At 45.8% G+C, this 16,377-nt stretch overlaps 1 protein-coding gene and 1 long non-coding RNA gene across 14 annotated transcripts in view; one reads left to right on the forward strand and one right to left on the reverse strand.

Annotated features, from left to right (window-relative positions):
* ZMAT4 (zinc finger matrin-type 4) overlaps nucleotides 1-16,377 on the forward strand; it is a 480,660-nt gene that overhangs the window by 161,856 nt on the left and 302,427 nt on the right. For 8 of the 13 annotated variants that reach the window (XM_045005488.1, XM_045005480.1, XM_045005486.1 and 5 more), the window contains one exon: nucleotides 14,009-14,086. In XM_045005488.1, the coding sequence (XP_044861423.1) occupies nucleotides 14,009-14,054 (46 nt within the window). In that variant the 3' untranslated portion in view covers nucleotides 14,055-14,086. Of the gene's footprint in view, nucleotides 1-2,554; nucleotides 2,625-9,088; nucleotides 9,595-14,008; nucleotides 14,087-16,377 lie in introns of those variants that run through there. The other 5 variants (XM_045005490.1, XM_045005489.1, XM_045005491.1 and 2 more) reach the window with 4 other exon arrangements.
* LOC123363916 lies at nucleotides 136-11,568 on the reverse strand. Its single transcript, XR_006576942.1, has 3 exons — nucleotides 11,341-11,568; nucleotides 753-843; nucleotides 136-308 (listed from the first exon to the last, which is right to left on the reverse strand). It is a non-coding gene; the product is annotated as an uncharacterized LOC123363916 (long non-coding RNA).

A 16,377-nucleotide genomic window follows, 5' to 3' on the forward strand; every position in this document is an offset into this window, starting at 1 on the left:
CATTCTGAAATGAGGCTGGACTCTGGAACATCTGCAGTGGGGGAGGAGAACTAAACCTTTAATTAGGGATTTGTAAACAGTGCCAAGGTGATTGAGTCATTGTCTGACTTGCTTTCCAAAAATAAATGTGTTCTTTTTACACCCCCGCCCCTGCAAAATGAACAACAAGCGAACAGAATGGTTCATGAAGCAGGAGGCATGGCATGGTGTGTGATTGTGAGTGTCCTCTTGCACTGGATCACAGTCACCGTAAGCAGCCTAGTTTCCATGGGGACCGATGGCAAATGGAAGCCAGGATTTGTGCAGGGCTGCAATAACAGGGGGAAGGGTCACATTAACTGGGAACCATTTGAAGACAGTCACATAGACTCATAGACTTTAAGGTCAGAAGGGACCATTATGATCATCTAGTCTGACCTCCTGCACAACGCAGGCCACAGAATCTCACCCACCCACTCTTGTAACAAACCTCTAACCTACGTCTGAATTATTGAAGTCCTCAAATCGTGGTTTAAAGACCTCAAGGTGCAGAGAATCCTCCAGCAAGTGACCCGTGCCCCACGCTGCAGTGCAGAGGAAGGCGAAAAACCTCCAGGGCCTCTGCCAATCCTTCCCGACCCCAAATATGGCGATCAGCTAAATCCTGAGCATGTGGGCAAGACTCACCAGCCAGCACCCAGGAAAGAATTATCAGTAGTAACTCAGATCCCACCCCATCTAACATCCCATCACAGATAATTTGGCATATTTACCTGCTAATAATAATTGGCCTTGCTCTTCATTGTTGATGACAAACAATAAGTGACAAAACTCTTGGCTCTTTTCTGGTTTGTTTCATATAGTCTGGAAAGAGCCAATAAAAATGTTTCTAAAAATAACCCCCAGTTAGGTGAGTAATATCATTCAGTACCTACAGATTCTGGATGTGAAGAAATCTTAGCATTCCATATTAATTCGTAAAAATTATTCCTTATTTATTAGCATGCACATACAGTAAACAGGTAAAATAGATTGCATTCATCACCATGTTCAACTAGAAATATCTCTGCTTGGATAAATGAACGTATGGGCCCTGTTGCAGCTCCGGATCAGTTCTCAGGGGTTTTTCATATAGAAATAAGGCTTGCAGGGTGGGAGTTTAAAAAATGCCAGTGGACCAGAACTTTAAAGGTATTTAGATGCGTAAAGATGCAGGTAGGCTCCTGGTCTGATTCTCAAAAGCACCTAGGTGCCTAACTCCCATTGGCTAAGTGATTTACAAGCACAGTCCTATTGACCTTCATGCCAAGAGGAAGGATTTTTTTGGTTAAGGCACTGCACTGGGATTCGACTCCTGGCTCTGTCAGTGTCCCTGTGTGAGCTGGGGTGAGTTACTCAGGCCGCAGCTCCCTTTGGCTTCAGCTGAAGTTATGGCTGCAAAGCACTTATGAAAAATCTGCCCTTTAATCTCCCTGTGCCCCAGTCCCCTCATCTGAGGATACGGGAGGGATTGAGTGTCAGGGTCCTGGATTCTGTTCCTGGCTTAGTTACTGACCTGCCGCGTGACCTTGGGCAAGCTACTGTCCCTCTCTGTGCCTCAGTTTCTCCTCCACCCTTTGTCTGTCTTGTCTGTTTAGATTATGAGCGCTTTGGGGCAGGGACTGTCACTAGCTATGTGTGAGTACAGTGCCTAGCACAGGGGAGCCCTGATCTCAGTGCAGGCCTCATGGTGCAACTGTAATACTATTACTACTAATGAGACTCTAGACTTCAGGAAGAAGATTCTGAGATAGAGAAACTGTCCCCTCGTGTGGCTCCAGTTCCATCGTTGCAATGCTGTGTCTCTCATTGGTCTCTGCAGCATTTCCCATCTTGCTTTCACTGCCAGACAGACCACAACACACACCCATTTTGCGGTAAAACAGGGCTTTCAAAATCTGTCCCTTGTATTTGTTGTATTCCGATTCCAGCCGCTCTGTTGGGCCTCACGTCTGTCTGATGCAACCAGCAACAACTTGGGTGGAAACCATGTTTCTTTTATTATCTTATTTGTAGCTAATAGACCATTGGAGGCCAGCTCCTCAGCTGTTGTAATTTGTTGTAGCTGCATTGGCTGCTGTGGAGCTGTCCTGATTTATATCTACCTGAGAGTACTGAGAGCTTGAGATGTGTCTTGGCTGTAGGCGATGAGGAGCAGACACATCAGATTCTCCTCAGCCCCTAGTAGTTAGTGTCTTATGATGTAGCTAATAATGACACCAACTTCCATGAACAGGAACTTTATCTTCCCTCTTTTCAGTTTTTTTTCTTTTACCAGCAAAACTTCCCTGTTATCTGCTGGAGCTCTCACATGCTCTCTGTATTTTTATAACTAGTCATTTATCCATTCCCAGGTGCCATTCTTGCACCCCACATAATTATAATTCCTTTCTCAAAGGGTTCCGTTATGTTGCAGCCAGGGGTAAGACTGGCAGTTTGTGTAGACACACCTGCACTAGCTACTCCTGGGGGAATTCTGCACCACTGTGCATGCGCACAATTCATGTCCTCCACAGATTTCTTTGCTTCCCTGCAGAAAAATGACTTTCTGAAGGGGAAGCAAAGGGAAGCCTCAGGAGCGGTCATGTGCCCCTCCCCAGCAATGCGAACGCATCGTTTTGGGTACCTGGAGCAGCTGGCGGAGAGGTAAATCACTGCAGGGAGAGGGGGGGATGTGGAGCTGAGGATGCCTCAGCTGGTGGCTCCTACCCTGCTCAGCTACTAGTCCCGGCTGGGCTGGGAAGGACGAGACTTGCTCTTCTCCTGAAATAGCAGCCTGGGCCAGGTCAGACACCCCCCCCCCAGCTACAGAAAGCTCTGCCCCTCCCACTCCCATTGCTCCTCAGCCATGTGGGGAGGGGTCACTGTATGGGGAGCTGCTCCACTGTCCACGCAATCCCTGCACCCAGAACCCCCCATCAAGCCCTCCCACACCAACCCTCACCCCGCTGAGCCTCACTTCCTACAGTTGGACCCCCTTCCCATCCCTCTTCACCCAGATTACCCCCCTGGTGAGTCCCCTAGCACTCCAACCCCCACCCTGATGAGTCCCTGCACCCAAACTCCAACCAGCTGCATCCAGACCCCCCCGCTAAACCTCTCACACCTAGACCCCCTGCTGAGCCCCAACCACCTTCACCTGGATCCAGGGGCGGCTCTACGAATTCTGCCACCCCAAGCAGGGTGGCGCGCTGTGCCGCTCGCGCTGCCGGGCGCCGGTCCCGCGCCTTCGCGGGACCTCCCGCAGACGTGCCGCTGGTCCCATGCCTACGGTGGAGCTTCCGCAGTCATGCCTGCGGGAGGTCCGGTCGTCCCGTGGCTCCGTTGGACCTCCCGCAGGCATGACTGCGGAAGGTCCGCCGGACCCGCCTGCCGCCCTCCCGTTAAAATGCTGCCCCACGCGCGCGCTTGGCGCACTGGGGTTTGGAGCCGGCCCTGCCTGGATCCCCTGCAGAGTCCCATTGCTCCTGCACCTGGAACCCTGCAACAAGCCCCTGTGCATCCAGATCCCCACCCACCCAGACCTCCCACTGAGCCACCCAGACCCAGATTGCCCCACACAGAACTCTCCCCCCACACACTGGGATCCTGCTGGGCTAAGCCTGCCTGCCTGCCCATGCTTGGTGCGGCTGGCATGGAGGGGCAGGGCCCTGGGACATTTCTAGGGCAGGTCCAGCCCTTGTGCTATATCAGGGGTGGGTGCAGCCTCACCACCAAGTCCATGTCCCGTTCAGCCAGTGGCCTGTGCTTCCCACTGCCATGCTGGAGCCTCCACATTTATTATTGATAAATAGATTTTTGCAGAATTTTAAAATACTGTGCACAGAATTTTTAATTTTTTGCTGCAGAATTCCCTCAGGAGTAACTAGTTGTGCTCTAGCTAGCTTGCTAAAATTAGGAATGAGGACGTCTTGGTGCAGGCTTCAGTGCTGGCGGCACAAGTGAGTACGTGCCCTGGGGAGTCTGGTGGGCTTGTGCAGCTACCACTGAAGGCCAAGCCATGGCGTCCTCATTTCTACTGCTAGCAAGCTAGCTAGAGTACAGCTGGCACAGGTCGGTCTACATGAACTGCCATTCACACCCCCGGCTGTAGTGTAGACATACCCAAAACCAGGGCTTCGGAGGAGGAAATCAAATGAGAGAAGATGGGCCCAATCCTGTAGTTGTTACTAATGTAAAGTTCCCACGGAGCCAATGGGAGATTGTTCCTGAATGAGGAGCGCAGGATGGTGCCCAAATGAACAACTGGAGATTGGCAGTTGCCATGTCATCCTGGACAAGAGTGTTCTGAAGATCATGAACACATGACAGATTGTTGCCCATGCCTGTTCACCTAATCATTGTGCATCTTCTTGCGAAAGCCCAGGGGATTGATAGCCCACTGAGAAGCAAATGACATGCTTGGTGGTTGTGGGTTTTATTTAGACTGTGAATGCAGATGTCTAATTGGAGTTGGGTATTTATTAACATAAGCTGCTTTGCCATTCAGAAATCTGAGCTAATCAAAATATTGTAAATATCGTGCCTGGAGAAATGTCACTCTTTGCCATGATTGCATTTCCATATTCTTTTTCATTCTGTTTAAGAAAGTGTAAACAAATACTTACAGCCTGATGGGGAGGAAACATGTGCCTAACTCTAGGATCTAACATAGGCCATGTGCATTTAGAAGGCGCTGAGACAATAATGCATTGCAATAGCTCCCCATTTCCTCTGTTCCTGCGTTATCTGGGCTTTGTAGTTGTAGTTCCCAGGCATTAGCTGCAGGCACAAAGACATGGGATGCCTGTCTGTCCATTTCATCCGACACTGCGGGATGCTGTGCAATTGGATAGATATCTGATGCCACAAGAATCAGGACATTCATCTTGGCAAAAAGGGAACAGACTCTTTGCTTTCTGTCTGTCTGCACTTATATGCTTCTAATCATAGTCGTATCTGAACATCACAGAATTATCTTCTCCTCAGTCTAGTGTTCATGCACCGTCTTGTTGCTTCCCTCCTTACCCGGACATAGAAGTAGCATCCCCCCCCACCACCAGCACCACCACCCCCATTTTCTATCCTTTGGGCAGGGGATGTGTTGTGAGACAGGTTCTTGGCGTGCCTCTACACCATGCTATTATTATTATTACATTCCATTTGTATTACGAAGGCATCTAGAGACACTGATTAGGGTCCCATTGTGCTAGATTCTGCACAGACAAGGGTTGCAAAGACACTCCTGCCCTAAAGAATTTTGTATTCCAAGATACAAGAGATGGGGAAAAGCAGTAAATGGATATGGGGCATTCCAATCCGAGTTCCCATATGTTGGCTGCCATGCAAAAGTGTATTTTTTTACTCCTCCTGCAATTGTGCAGTTTCACATCTGTAAGTTGCTGTGAAAAAAAATAAGCTTGTCACCAATTGAGCCTTTGCACATTTTGAGATGCCATTGTTTTTCCAGGTTTCAGAGTAGCAGCCGTGTTAGTCTGTATCCGCAAAAAAAACCAGGAGTACTTGTGGCACCTTAAAGACTAACAAATTTATTTTAGCATGAGCTTTCGTGAGCTAAAGCTCACTTCTTCGGATGCATAGAATGGAACACACAGACAGGAGATATTTATACATACAGAGAACATGAAAAGGTGGAAGTATGCATACCAACAGGCAGAGTCTAATCAATTGAGATGTCATGGGATCTCACCCCCACTTTGAGCTTGTGGGTTCAAAGATGGGGACCCGCATGTATTCTGCCACCACCCTAACCCTTAGGGTGGGGTTCCTTCTCGCTGCCACCACTCGATTATTTCGGTGAATCGAGACACCCCTCTGTCCCCCCCGTCTCCCTTCAAAGACACTCCCTGGGAACACAGATCCACTCACAGAGGAGGAACCTTCCCCCTCCCTTCTCTTCCCTCTCTCCAGCCTGCTCCGGAGAGAGAGATACCTTGATTCAAACTCCTTGAATCTCTACACACGGGGAAGCAGCCCACTTCCCCCCTCCCTCTCCTCCTTCCAGTCTTTTTGTTTTTCCAGTCTTTCCTGAGGGAGGCCATTGCTGAGCAAGACATTCTTGTCATCTTTTGATTTCTTTGGAACAGCCTCCTTGATTGGATATATACGATCCCAAATAATTGAATTCATGAATTGAATCATGATGTTTGCTTGCATCCTATTAATCATGTCAGTGTGCATGCATTTCATTTTCACCTCATTCAGGTATAGACCATATTCCTTACTACATGTTTTTACAAACTCCAACATTTGTATCGGTGCTTTTAGCAAAGAGCATCATGTCATCGGAGTCTGTGAGGTCAGTTAAGACATGTTCACCAATGGAAGTCGCAGCTCTTTCCACTCTGTCAAAAGCTTCCAGGTCTTGTCATATAATAAATTCTGAGTATGTGCTGAAAAGGCTTGGAGACAGAATACACCCATGTTGCACGTCCTGCTCACCGGTAAATCACTTGCGGTTGCCTGCTCCATGATATCAGTATTGAGGTCACTAATTTCTTTTAACAATTCTACTGGTATGTTATCTACCGCTGGTGCTTTCCCAGGCTTTGTTTTCATAATAGTACGCACCAGTTCCACTCACAGGATTGATGATTCTGGCTCTATGCGCTCCTTTCTGTCGTCCTGTATTATAAGTGGCTCTGCTGAGGCATACAGATTGGCACAGTAATCTGTCCAAGCATGGTTAATATCATCACTTTCAGTGAGGACTCTGCCATCATGATCTTGTATTATGCTTGATTATAGGGGAAACTTTCTGATAAGAAGTCTGACCATTATGAACATACTTACCTTTTGTAGTACTCTTTTTGTGACTCTCAAGTTCCTCACACTTTGCCCTGATGTAGTCACTCTTGTCTGGTCTAGTCTGCTTTCAGATCTGCCTGTTAAGTTCTTTGTACTCTCTCCTAGGTGCTTCAGTCTTCAAGTCACTCTGTCATTCTGCATCATTTTTTGCCAGTCCAAACACTTTTTCTGTTAACCATAGTGTGGTCCAATGCTGACATTTTGGAACGTGTTATTTGGCAGATTTGAGCATGACAGTTGTCATTTCATTCCAAAGTTCATTCGGATTGTTCTCTTCTTTCACCTGTGATAATGCCTCAAACCCATCCCGTGTTAGCCTCAAACTTAAAATTAAAACTTAAAAAGATAAGATGTTTGCAAGGTCCAGTGCATGTGGTCTTGTCCAGAATCAGCAAAGTAAGTGGCAGATTGACTTTAAATTGGCACTCCTGGTTTTCCAAGTCCTACAAGCTCCTGGCACTGGCTTCATTTGAATCCTGCTCCTTGAACCTCACATTGACTGCCCTTAAAAATTACCACCGTCTTGGGAGCTCACCATTGCCTCTCAAGCTGGCAGGCAATAGTATATTCGCTTTGTTATGATGTGGAACTCCATCCCCATCACAGAAACCTTCTCATATCATCCCTCAGCACTTTCAAAAAGCACCATAAACCTTTAGGGTTTTTTTCCGCCCTATAAATGCATTTTTGCAAACAACTTCTAAATTTGACCCCATCATTTTGGTTTTATGTGGTTGCATTTTAGAGGAGTGATATTTTATTATGCTGTATTTGTTTTTATTCTGTTCTACAAGTAGCTTCCATCCTAAGAAAGCTATAGAATAAATTACATTTATCCTTCAGGAATGATCTCTCTCTCTCTCTAAGGCTAGATTTCCATTACATTTCAGGAGATATCTTTAAATACCTGAGCTACACAGCACATCTGTTTCAAATTAAAAATGTTTTTTTTATCTTGATGACTGCAACATTTGTTAATAGCGATGAAATTTTCCATGTGCTTTTGGTCTTGTGCAGGATACTGACTAAAATACAGAGAAGTTTAGAGCAATAACAACTATAGCAGATGAACAATTATAAAAGTAGATGGGATTCAAAGGCATTTTAATTTGTCATTATTTTGCTTCTTCCAGAGATGATCTGAATAATTACACTGCCTATAAAAAGCGAATGTGTAAGATTTCCCCTCAATATTAAATTCTCTCCATTCCCTTTTAATATAAGTGAAAATAAGATGTCTCTGATATCCTCTGATGCTTTGATCATAATATGAAAACCACTGAATGGCTTGTGCAATTTGTGTTTTTGTTTGTTTTCTTGGTGTTTGGTGTATGGAGAAATTACTTCAATTTTAAAAAGTAAACATGAGCCCATCTCACAAATTATAAATATTAGATCATGTTATTTTACTGCCTGGAAATTTTCTCAGTTGTCAAAAATATATTGCCTAGTGTGCACAAACTCTAGGTTTATACTGAGGACTTAAAGGAAGGTGACTGTTTAACCCAATGGTACAGTGAAATACGTATGTAAAAAGAAGGGTGGTGCTGCCATGAAGACACTGGTCTGGGATGTAGGTTCAGCTCCAGACTCTGAAACAGACTTTCTCCATGACTATGAGCAAAGATCCTAATTGCTCCATGCCTGAATTCCCCATCCGTAATATGAGGATGCTAATATTTCTTTTCTTCCCGGAAGTGTTTGTGAGGATAAAGCTGCTTGTGAGGTGCTCAGATACTACAGTAATCGTTTGATTGATAGGTTCAGAGAGATTAAGGCCAAAAGAAACCATTGTGATCATCTATTCTGACTTGCTGCATAGCACGGGTCATAGGACTTCTCTGAATTAATTTCTGCTACAAGGCAATAGCTGTGGATGAATTAGAGCATCTCTCTTAGAAAAACATCCAGTCTTGATGTAACTGAGTCCTGTGATGAAGAATCCACCACAAACCTATGGTAAGTTGTTTTAACGGTTAATCACCCTCACTGTTAAAAATGTGTGCCTTGTTTCTACTCCAAATTTATCTAGCTTCAACTTCTAATCACTGAATCTTGTTCTACCTTTGTCTCCTAGGAACAATTACAAGATGGTATATAATTGAATAAGCAGTCAGGTACATAGGATGTACTCAAGGTTACATGGGTAAATGATGGAAATAGGTGCACAGAGAGACTCTTATACAGCAGCAGCAAACAAGCAAAAACAAAAACTAGGAGAAACAAGAAAGAAACTTATCTCTGCTTCCTTTTTGTATTACAGCCTGAAGAATCAATAGTGATTCATCAGTCAAAAGAAGGAAAAAACATCAAGATTTTTTCTGCAAAGAAGAGTCTATTAACCAATAAAAAGGATGCTTTCTTGGACAATGAGCATTTCCTATGTGGATTCATTAATTAACGTATAACTAAATCTTCACTTTGGACAAATACATGGATTTTCTTTTTTAATTTTGTGGTGAGTTAAAATATTTGGATGGATTTTTTTTTTTACCCTTTCAAGATAATATATTCAGCACACGGTCTAACGTATGATAAATATCCTTTAAGAAACAGCATCTAAACATCACTCATCCTCAAAGACAGTGGAAATAAAATATTTTATTTTTTTCATATTTATTCTTAGATTTCTTCTGAGAATATAAAATTGCTCTATTAAATTATCCATGATTGTGATGTAATCAGTCTTCAACCAGAAATAAACATGATTTCTTCACCTTCTTCGGCATGATTTGTGTCAACATATAAAGAAAAAAAATGAATCACGGGGTATGTATAATGGATGAATCTTTTCCTTTCCTCTTTGTCCTCAGAAAAAATACATATGGTTCACTGAACAATGAAAGCTAAAATTAAGGAATAAAATCCTTTTCCTGCCATTCAAGTTTGATTCCTAGAAGCTAGATGAACGCTACCCCCACTATCGACTTTGCTGAATGCTAACCTACAAAAGACATTAGTCTATCCACATGATGTTCCTAGGAAGCAAATTGCCTGTTTGGAATGTTTCAAGGCAGTGGAAGGAACAACAACACCTATGCCATGCTAGTGGCACAATGTGATTAGGTGAATTGATGTTTCCGCTATAAAAAAAGATATTTTGCCCAGTGCACCAGGTGTTTTTCTAGAAAGTAAATGACAACAGAGGGAAAATTGTGAAAATAAAGGAAAAGGAACCCAGCTCAGAGTTGAGGTTCATGATGTGAAAGCTGGATTCCCTTATGCTCCCCTGACACCTACTTAATCCCACCTACTGAAGTATAAAGGACTCTGTTAATGTGGTACATGTACTGAGGAGTGGGAAGCAGGCGCAAGAAGGTGAGGGGTGGGAAGGACAGACAGGCGTAAATTAGGCCAACTAAGACTCCCTCTGGACTCCGTTAGACTTGCTGAATTTAACCCCAGTGCCTGACGTGTCTTTGAGACGGTTACGTATTCACGTTGCACTGGGGAACTTGACACCACGGCACAAGTCCCGGCCCTTCCCCATGCATAGAGAGGCCTAGTGCCGAATGGGAGTGAGGGCAGGAGCATCGGGATCACTCCCATGCAGCTCATCCAGCGCCTGTCTGTGCAGCCCACTGCGGTGAGAGGGGGGCCATGCTGCTATTCAGGCACCGATTCAGCCACTCTGAGCATGTGCTTGTGCCCCACGGAAGGGACACACTTGCAGTTAAGCACACGCTGGGCTGAGCAGAGAGAGACTTAAGCACAACTTAAATGCTTTGCTGAATTGGGGCCTACGCTCTTGGGACACAATCGATTCCGTGGAGAGTCTCCACTGCTGCTTATTAAAATCAGGCGGGGAGAGCGCCTCACCCTCATTTCTCCCATGTTTTTGCCCAGCACCCAACCCAGATACTAGCAATGGCTCTTAGGCAGAGGATTTGGGCCTAAATAGTTATCCTATATCACATCATCCACTGTTCATAGCAATGATTGAAAGCAAATGAGTTCAACAGGATAATAACTGTCGAGGAGTTCTGGAGCATCTATTTTTAAACCCTTCAAGGCTGGTCCTTTGGTGTTCTGGGGCGGTATCCCTTCAAACTGTGTGCAGTATTCATTCACTAATTTCTGTCTACAACCTGCCACTGCCATGGGTCTGTAAACGTCCGCTGTTGGAGTTCGCCCCTCTCTGGGGCAGCTGGGAGACGGGCCACCTCACTACACGAGTCCTGTGCACCGGCGAATTAGCCTGGTAGGACAAGGAACAGCCAGGAGCTCAGGCCCTCAGGCAGGGGCTGAGCAAAGCAGTTCAGTAGTTTAAGCCCAGGCTCCTGGGCCTGAGCGTCAGGGCGAGGGGGAGACTGCCACCCGTGAGTGGGGTGGCAGGGGGGACACAGGCCCACCCACTCCTCTGCGTCCCAGCCCGGGGCCCTAACAGCGGCAGGCAGCCTGCTGCTGTCAGTGGGGATCCTGGCCGCAACACACTGACATTGGCTCTGGGTGTGCTGCAGCCAGACTAGGGTCGGCTGCCCCCGGGCCACTTCCGACCTCCCCCTCTACCGGTACCTGTGTCTCAGCGGCGTCTTCCACAGCGTCCCACACCAGGGACTCCTCGGGGTACTGAGCGAGGGGTAAACTGGGCAGCTCCTCGGGGTCCCTTTGTACCGGTCGGCTTAGGGGCTCTTCCAGCATCTGGTCGGCGTCCAGTCTCCGCAAGTATGGCCAGTCCTCGGGTCAGTCGCAGGCAGCAGGAGTCTCCCCAGCGGGAGCTAGGGCATCAGCATCTGGCCTCTCTGGCAGCCAGGCAGCTTCTGAGCCCTGGGGCTGGGCTTTTATACTTCCTGCCCTGCGCCTTGACCTCTGAGGGGCGGGCGCAGGCTCCAGTGACTCCGCCCACTTTGGCGTCTGTAAGGGCTCGTCCCTCTCTGGGGCGGCCGCCTCACTACAGGGTCCCATTGGCAGAGTGTGCATGCTGAACTGGTGTCACTTACAGGGAGCAAACAGGGTTTGGAGGGAGAAGGGTTCAGCTCAGGAAAAGATCTGAATTTCCAAGATAAAAGCCATTTATCCGGGTGCCCCTTTGTAGATATTGATTATTTATCCACAGGGAAAGCATTTATTGTCCACTGACTTGGTGGTAGATTGATAACAAAAATAACCGGAGCCACTGGCAAGCCATATCCTGCAGTATTGTTAATTTTTCTGTGGCAAAGTCATGCAGCCAGCAGAGAGAGCCCAAGTTAATTACCTAACCGATCTTTAGGAACTGGACTAAATGTTATCAAGTTCCAAGAGATGGAGACAATGCAGAACAAATGTGGATTGTATGAGCTATAAAACGCATCTGCATTTAAAAGGTTCTGGGGACTTTGGGATCCTATGAATTCCAATGTAAAGATAAACCTTCTCTGTAGAGGAATGTTCCTGATTGTTTTAAGCATGTGCAATAGTGTGATTCTCTTTGGGCTGCTTCTGTCCTTGCTTTCTGCTGCCTCCTGAATAATAGGCTTTGACGTTTCCTTTCTGTGCACACTCAACTAGAGGCTGCTTCACACTGTCGAAGTGAACAGTGATTCATCAGTTCCTTTACCAGGAGAAGTCACAGCAAGGTGCAAATGGACACTGCAAGGACACTGGCCTGCAGCTACTGGAAATTAGCCAGACACAGGATCAGGGATACTTTTAATTGAATCCACAGGCCACCACAATGCCCTGCAGATTTGTGTGTATGATAGAGAGGCAAACAAATCATGTACAGGTCATTAATCTCTGTCCACCTGGCTACAACTTAATAAAACAAACAAATAAGGTATTGCTCCTGGCACTTAGGTGCTAGGCAGCATGGTGTTCTTGTCAAGCATTTAACATTTAAATTTGGGTAATTACCTGGAAAACTGCAGTTCAGAGGCTAACTTCATTTATTTTTTTATTAATAGCACTGAAATGCTAGTGTTAATTTTATTTATTTGTTATGTGACTGCTTTCTCTTTGAAGTCTTAGATCTAACCACAGCCAAGCACAGGGCACGTAGTGACTTCTGTTGTAGCTTCTCCTTCATGCTCTTCAAAAAAATGATTATACGGGGAAGGAGCTCTTTAGGTTTATCTCTTGCCAGTAATATTTTATTGTACCTCTGGCTTTTGGATTCTCTCAGCCAGAATTGCAAAGACCTCACCATATTGCCACCTGCTTTGCCCTTATGATGAAAACAAGCAAATGTGTACCAGTGGAAATTTTTTCTTTCTCTTGCAAAAATAATTAAAAGTCAAAACTCACCAGTTTCATTTTTACATGAGCATTTTTTTCAATACTGTGGGAGAGAAGTGAGGTGATTATCTCCTAAATTAGGATTAAGATCAATAATAGATGCTGCTCTGTGGAATCCTGCAGAGTTTCTCCTGCCAGCAATGAAGACTAAATAGACCCCCTCCAGGCTAAGAAGTCAGGCTGCTATCTGAATTATAAAATTCTTTGGCATAGCTCAAATGAAATCTGGTGGCAAAATGCTCTACTTAATGGAAAAGCTCCAATATTTTTGGGGGGGATTTACCACTATTTTTACTTAGAATTTAAACAGATTTATTAAGGTTCCTTCAATTAATAGTTGGAGTAACTGGCTTGACAAATAGAGAAAAAGAGTCAGTAGTGGCTACATTCATGTCTCAGTAAATAAAAATAGAAATTGAAAGGTCAGGGGGACCATCCCCTTCAAATCACAGACTTTTTAGCTGAGATAGTCAAAGTTGACTAGGGGATTTAGACACAATTCACTTTAAAATTTAGTGAGTTGTCTCTAAATGCCTTTGTCCACTTTGAAAATCTCACCCTTTACAAATGGCCTGTATTTAGTTTTGTTAAAAGCTAATAAAGGAGAGCGAGAGAAATACATGATCTTGCTTGTTTATAATTAGCACAAATGCTTTTAAAAAGTCCTCTCTTCTCCTGGAGTGAGGTGAGTAAAATCAAAGACTGACTGCAAGAGAGCACAATAGCTTTGCTCAAATAACTCTTGATTGCAGCTGGGCACAAACATTTCCATCATCACACCGCTCATACACAGCTGTCATTACCTATGCAGAGGGGGTATTCAGTTCTTTGCCTGAAATGCATGCACTGTTCGATAGCTGCAGAATGTATACTGTCTATGAAATGGACAGACGAAATAAGTTAGAAGTACTTCTTAATTACAGCCTTTCTGGAACTGATTTTTCTTTCATCACTTTGTTTATATTAGATGGGGAAATGTCTGGTGGAGGAAAATACGATTTAACAGCAAGTAGACCTTAGATGAATCTCTCTCCTGGGTGTTCAGGTAGGAGTAATAATTGGGAAAGTCTCAGTGTACTAACACAGTGCTCCACCTTGTGTGAAAACCTCAACATCTAAGTCACAAACGATCCTCATTCCCTCATATCATAGAAGGAAGGAGGTGCTAGCACACTGTGTTGTCATGAAGAAGACAATCTCTTCAGTGCTTTGACCTCTTTACTAACTGATGCTGCTTTCGCTTTACATGTTTTAAATAGGGTTTCCTAGGCAACTGTAGTGATGGGCTAGGTATGTACGTGTCGGTAAAAGTTAAATGGTATGTGACGCACAGGTTGTTATTAGTTCAGTAGCAGTAGTACTTAGACTCCAATGGAAGTTGGGACTACCCTGTGCTAGGCAGTGTATGTCCACGCAGAGACAGTCCTTGCCCCACAGCATTTATCACCACGACAGCCAAAGGAAGTTGCAGCCTTTCCCACATATACATGCCTGAATTGCACATGGGGATGCAAATTTACACGTGCCTCTCAACATGGAGTAGTCTGACCAATGGGCCAAAACCCATCACTTGACGCAGCCAGTGCCTCCAACTGGTGTCTAATTCCCTCTTCCTGAGCAAGGTAATCTAAAAACTAGCTGAAAACCACCCTCACCTTTGCTGTTGTGAAGGGCCCTTCCTGTTGTTTTGAATGCTGGCTATGGCACAGAGATGTTATTGCCTGTGCCAGTGGGCAGTCTCCTCTCCATCCCTCAGAGATGCCCCACAGACCCATCAGGGCCTAGAGAATGGCCCTGAACTAGCCCAGGCCAGTTTCTGGGAGCTGTGGAACATCACATGGCAGATCACTGCATGTGGCAGGGCAGGTGCCATATTTGGGGTCAGGAAGGAATTTTCCTCCAGGTCAGATTGGCAGAGGTCCTGGAGGTTTTTCACCTTCCTCTGCAGCATGAGGCACAGGTCACTTGCTGGAGGATTCTCTGCAGCTTGAGGTCTTCAAACCACAATTTGAGGACTTCAATAACTCAGACATAGGTTAGGGGTTTGTTACAGGAGTGGGTGAGTGAGATTCTGTGTCCTGCATTGTGCAGGAGGTCAGACTAGATGATCATAATTGTCCCTTCTGACCTTAAAGTCTATGAGTCTATGAGTCCATGAGATGCCCATTATAAGTCTCTATCTAAGGTGCTGAAGAGTGGGCGGGGGGGGGGAGGAGGGGGAAGAGAGGAGGCTTAGGCACTGGTGACAGTCTCTGTATAAAGTCTAAGTAAAACCATTGAGACAACAGCTGGCAGCAGCTTTGCGTCTCCTTCATATCTGATGCAGGCAGAGCCATCTCCTGCTGCCCCAGTGCAGGGATGAACAGCAGGAGCCAGATGGATGTGTCAGTGAGAAGAGGGAAATATTACTGTGCTGCATTGTTCTTTCCTCTGAGGGGCGTCTGACCCCTCATGTTCAAGCTAGACTGCAACCTTAGACTCCTTATTGCCCCTGTACACCTGGATAGTCCTAGTTACTGCTCTGCGGCTGGCCAGGAGGATCTGGCCACAGTGATAAGCACATTCATCACTCCATGCTTGGCTAAACTACTGCAATTCACTGTGTCACTGAAAAGCTGTAGTTGGCTTGGATGGAGCAGAATGCTTGCTTAGCAACACAAACGGCCATAAACAGATTGTTTTGGGAGTGCTGGGACAGTAGGAGATGAGCTTCAAAGTCTTGGGCCTAATCCCCTATAGACTCATAGACTTTAAGGCCAGGAGGGACCATCATGATCATCTAATCTGACCTACTGCACAATGCTGGCCACAGAACGTCACCCACCCCCTCCCTAACCTCTGGCTGAGTTACTGAAGTCCTCAAATCAAAGACTTCAAGTTACAGAGACTCCACCATTTATTCTAGTTTAAACCTGCAAGTGACACATGCCCCACACTGAAAAGGAAGGTGAGAAACCTTCAGGGTCTCTGCCAATCTGATCTGGGGGAAAATTCCTTCCCGACCACAAATATGGTGGTCAGCTGGACCCTGAACATATGGGCAAGACCCATCAGCCAGACATCAGGAAAGAATTCTCTGTAGTAACTCAGGCTACGTCTATACTACCTGCCCGGGTCGGCGGGTAGCGTTCGACTTCTGAGAGTTCGATATATCGCGTCTCATCTAGACGCGATATATCGAACTCCGAACGCGCTCCCGTCGACTCCGGAACTCCACCACCGCGAACGGCGGTGGCGGAGTCGACGGGGAAGCCGTGGACTTTGATCCCGCGGCGTCTGGACGGGTGAGTAGTTCGAACTAAGGTAGTTCGAGTTCAGCTATGCTATTCGCGTAGC

This window comes from Mauremys mutica, chromosome 2 (genome assembly GCF_020497125.1).
Source record: "Mauremys mutica isolate MM-2020 ecotype Southern chromosome 2, ASM2049712v1, whole genome shotgun sequence".
NCBI classification, from domain to species: domain Eukaryota; kingdom Metazoa; phylum Chordata; order Testudines; family Geoemydidae; genus Mauremys; species Mauremys mutica.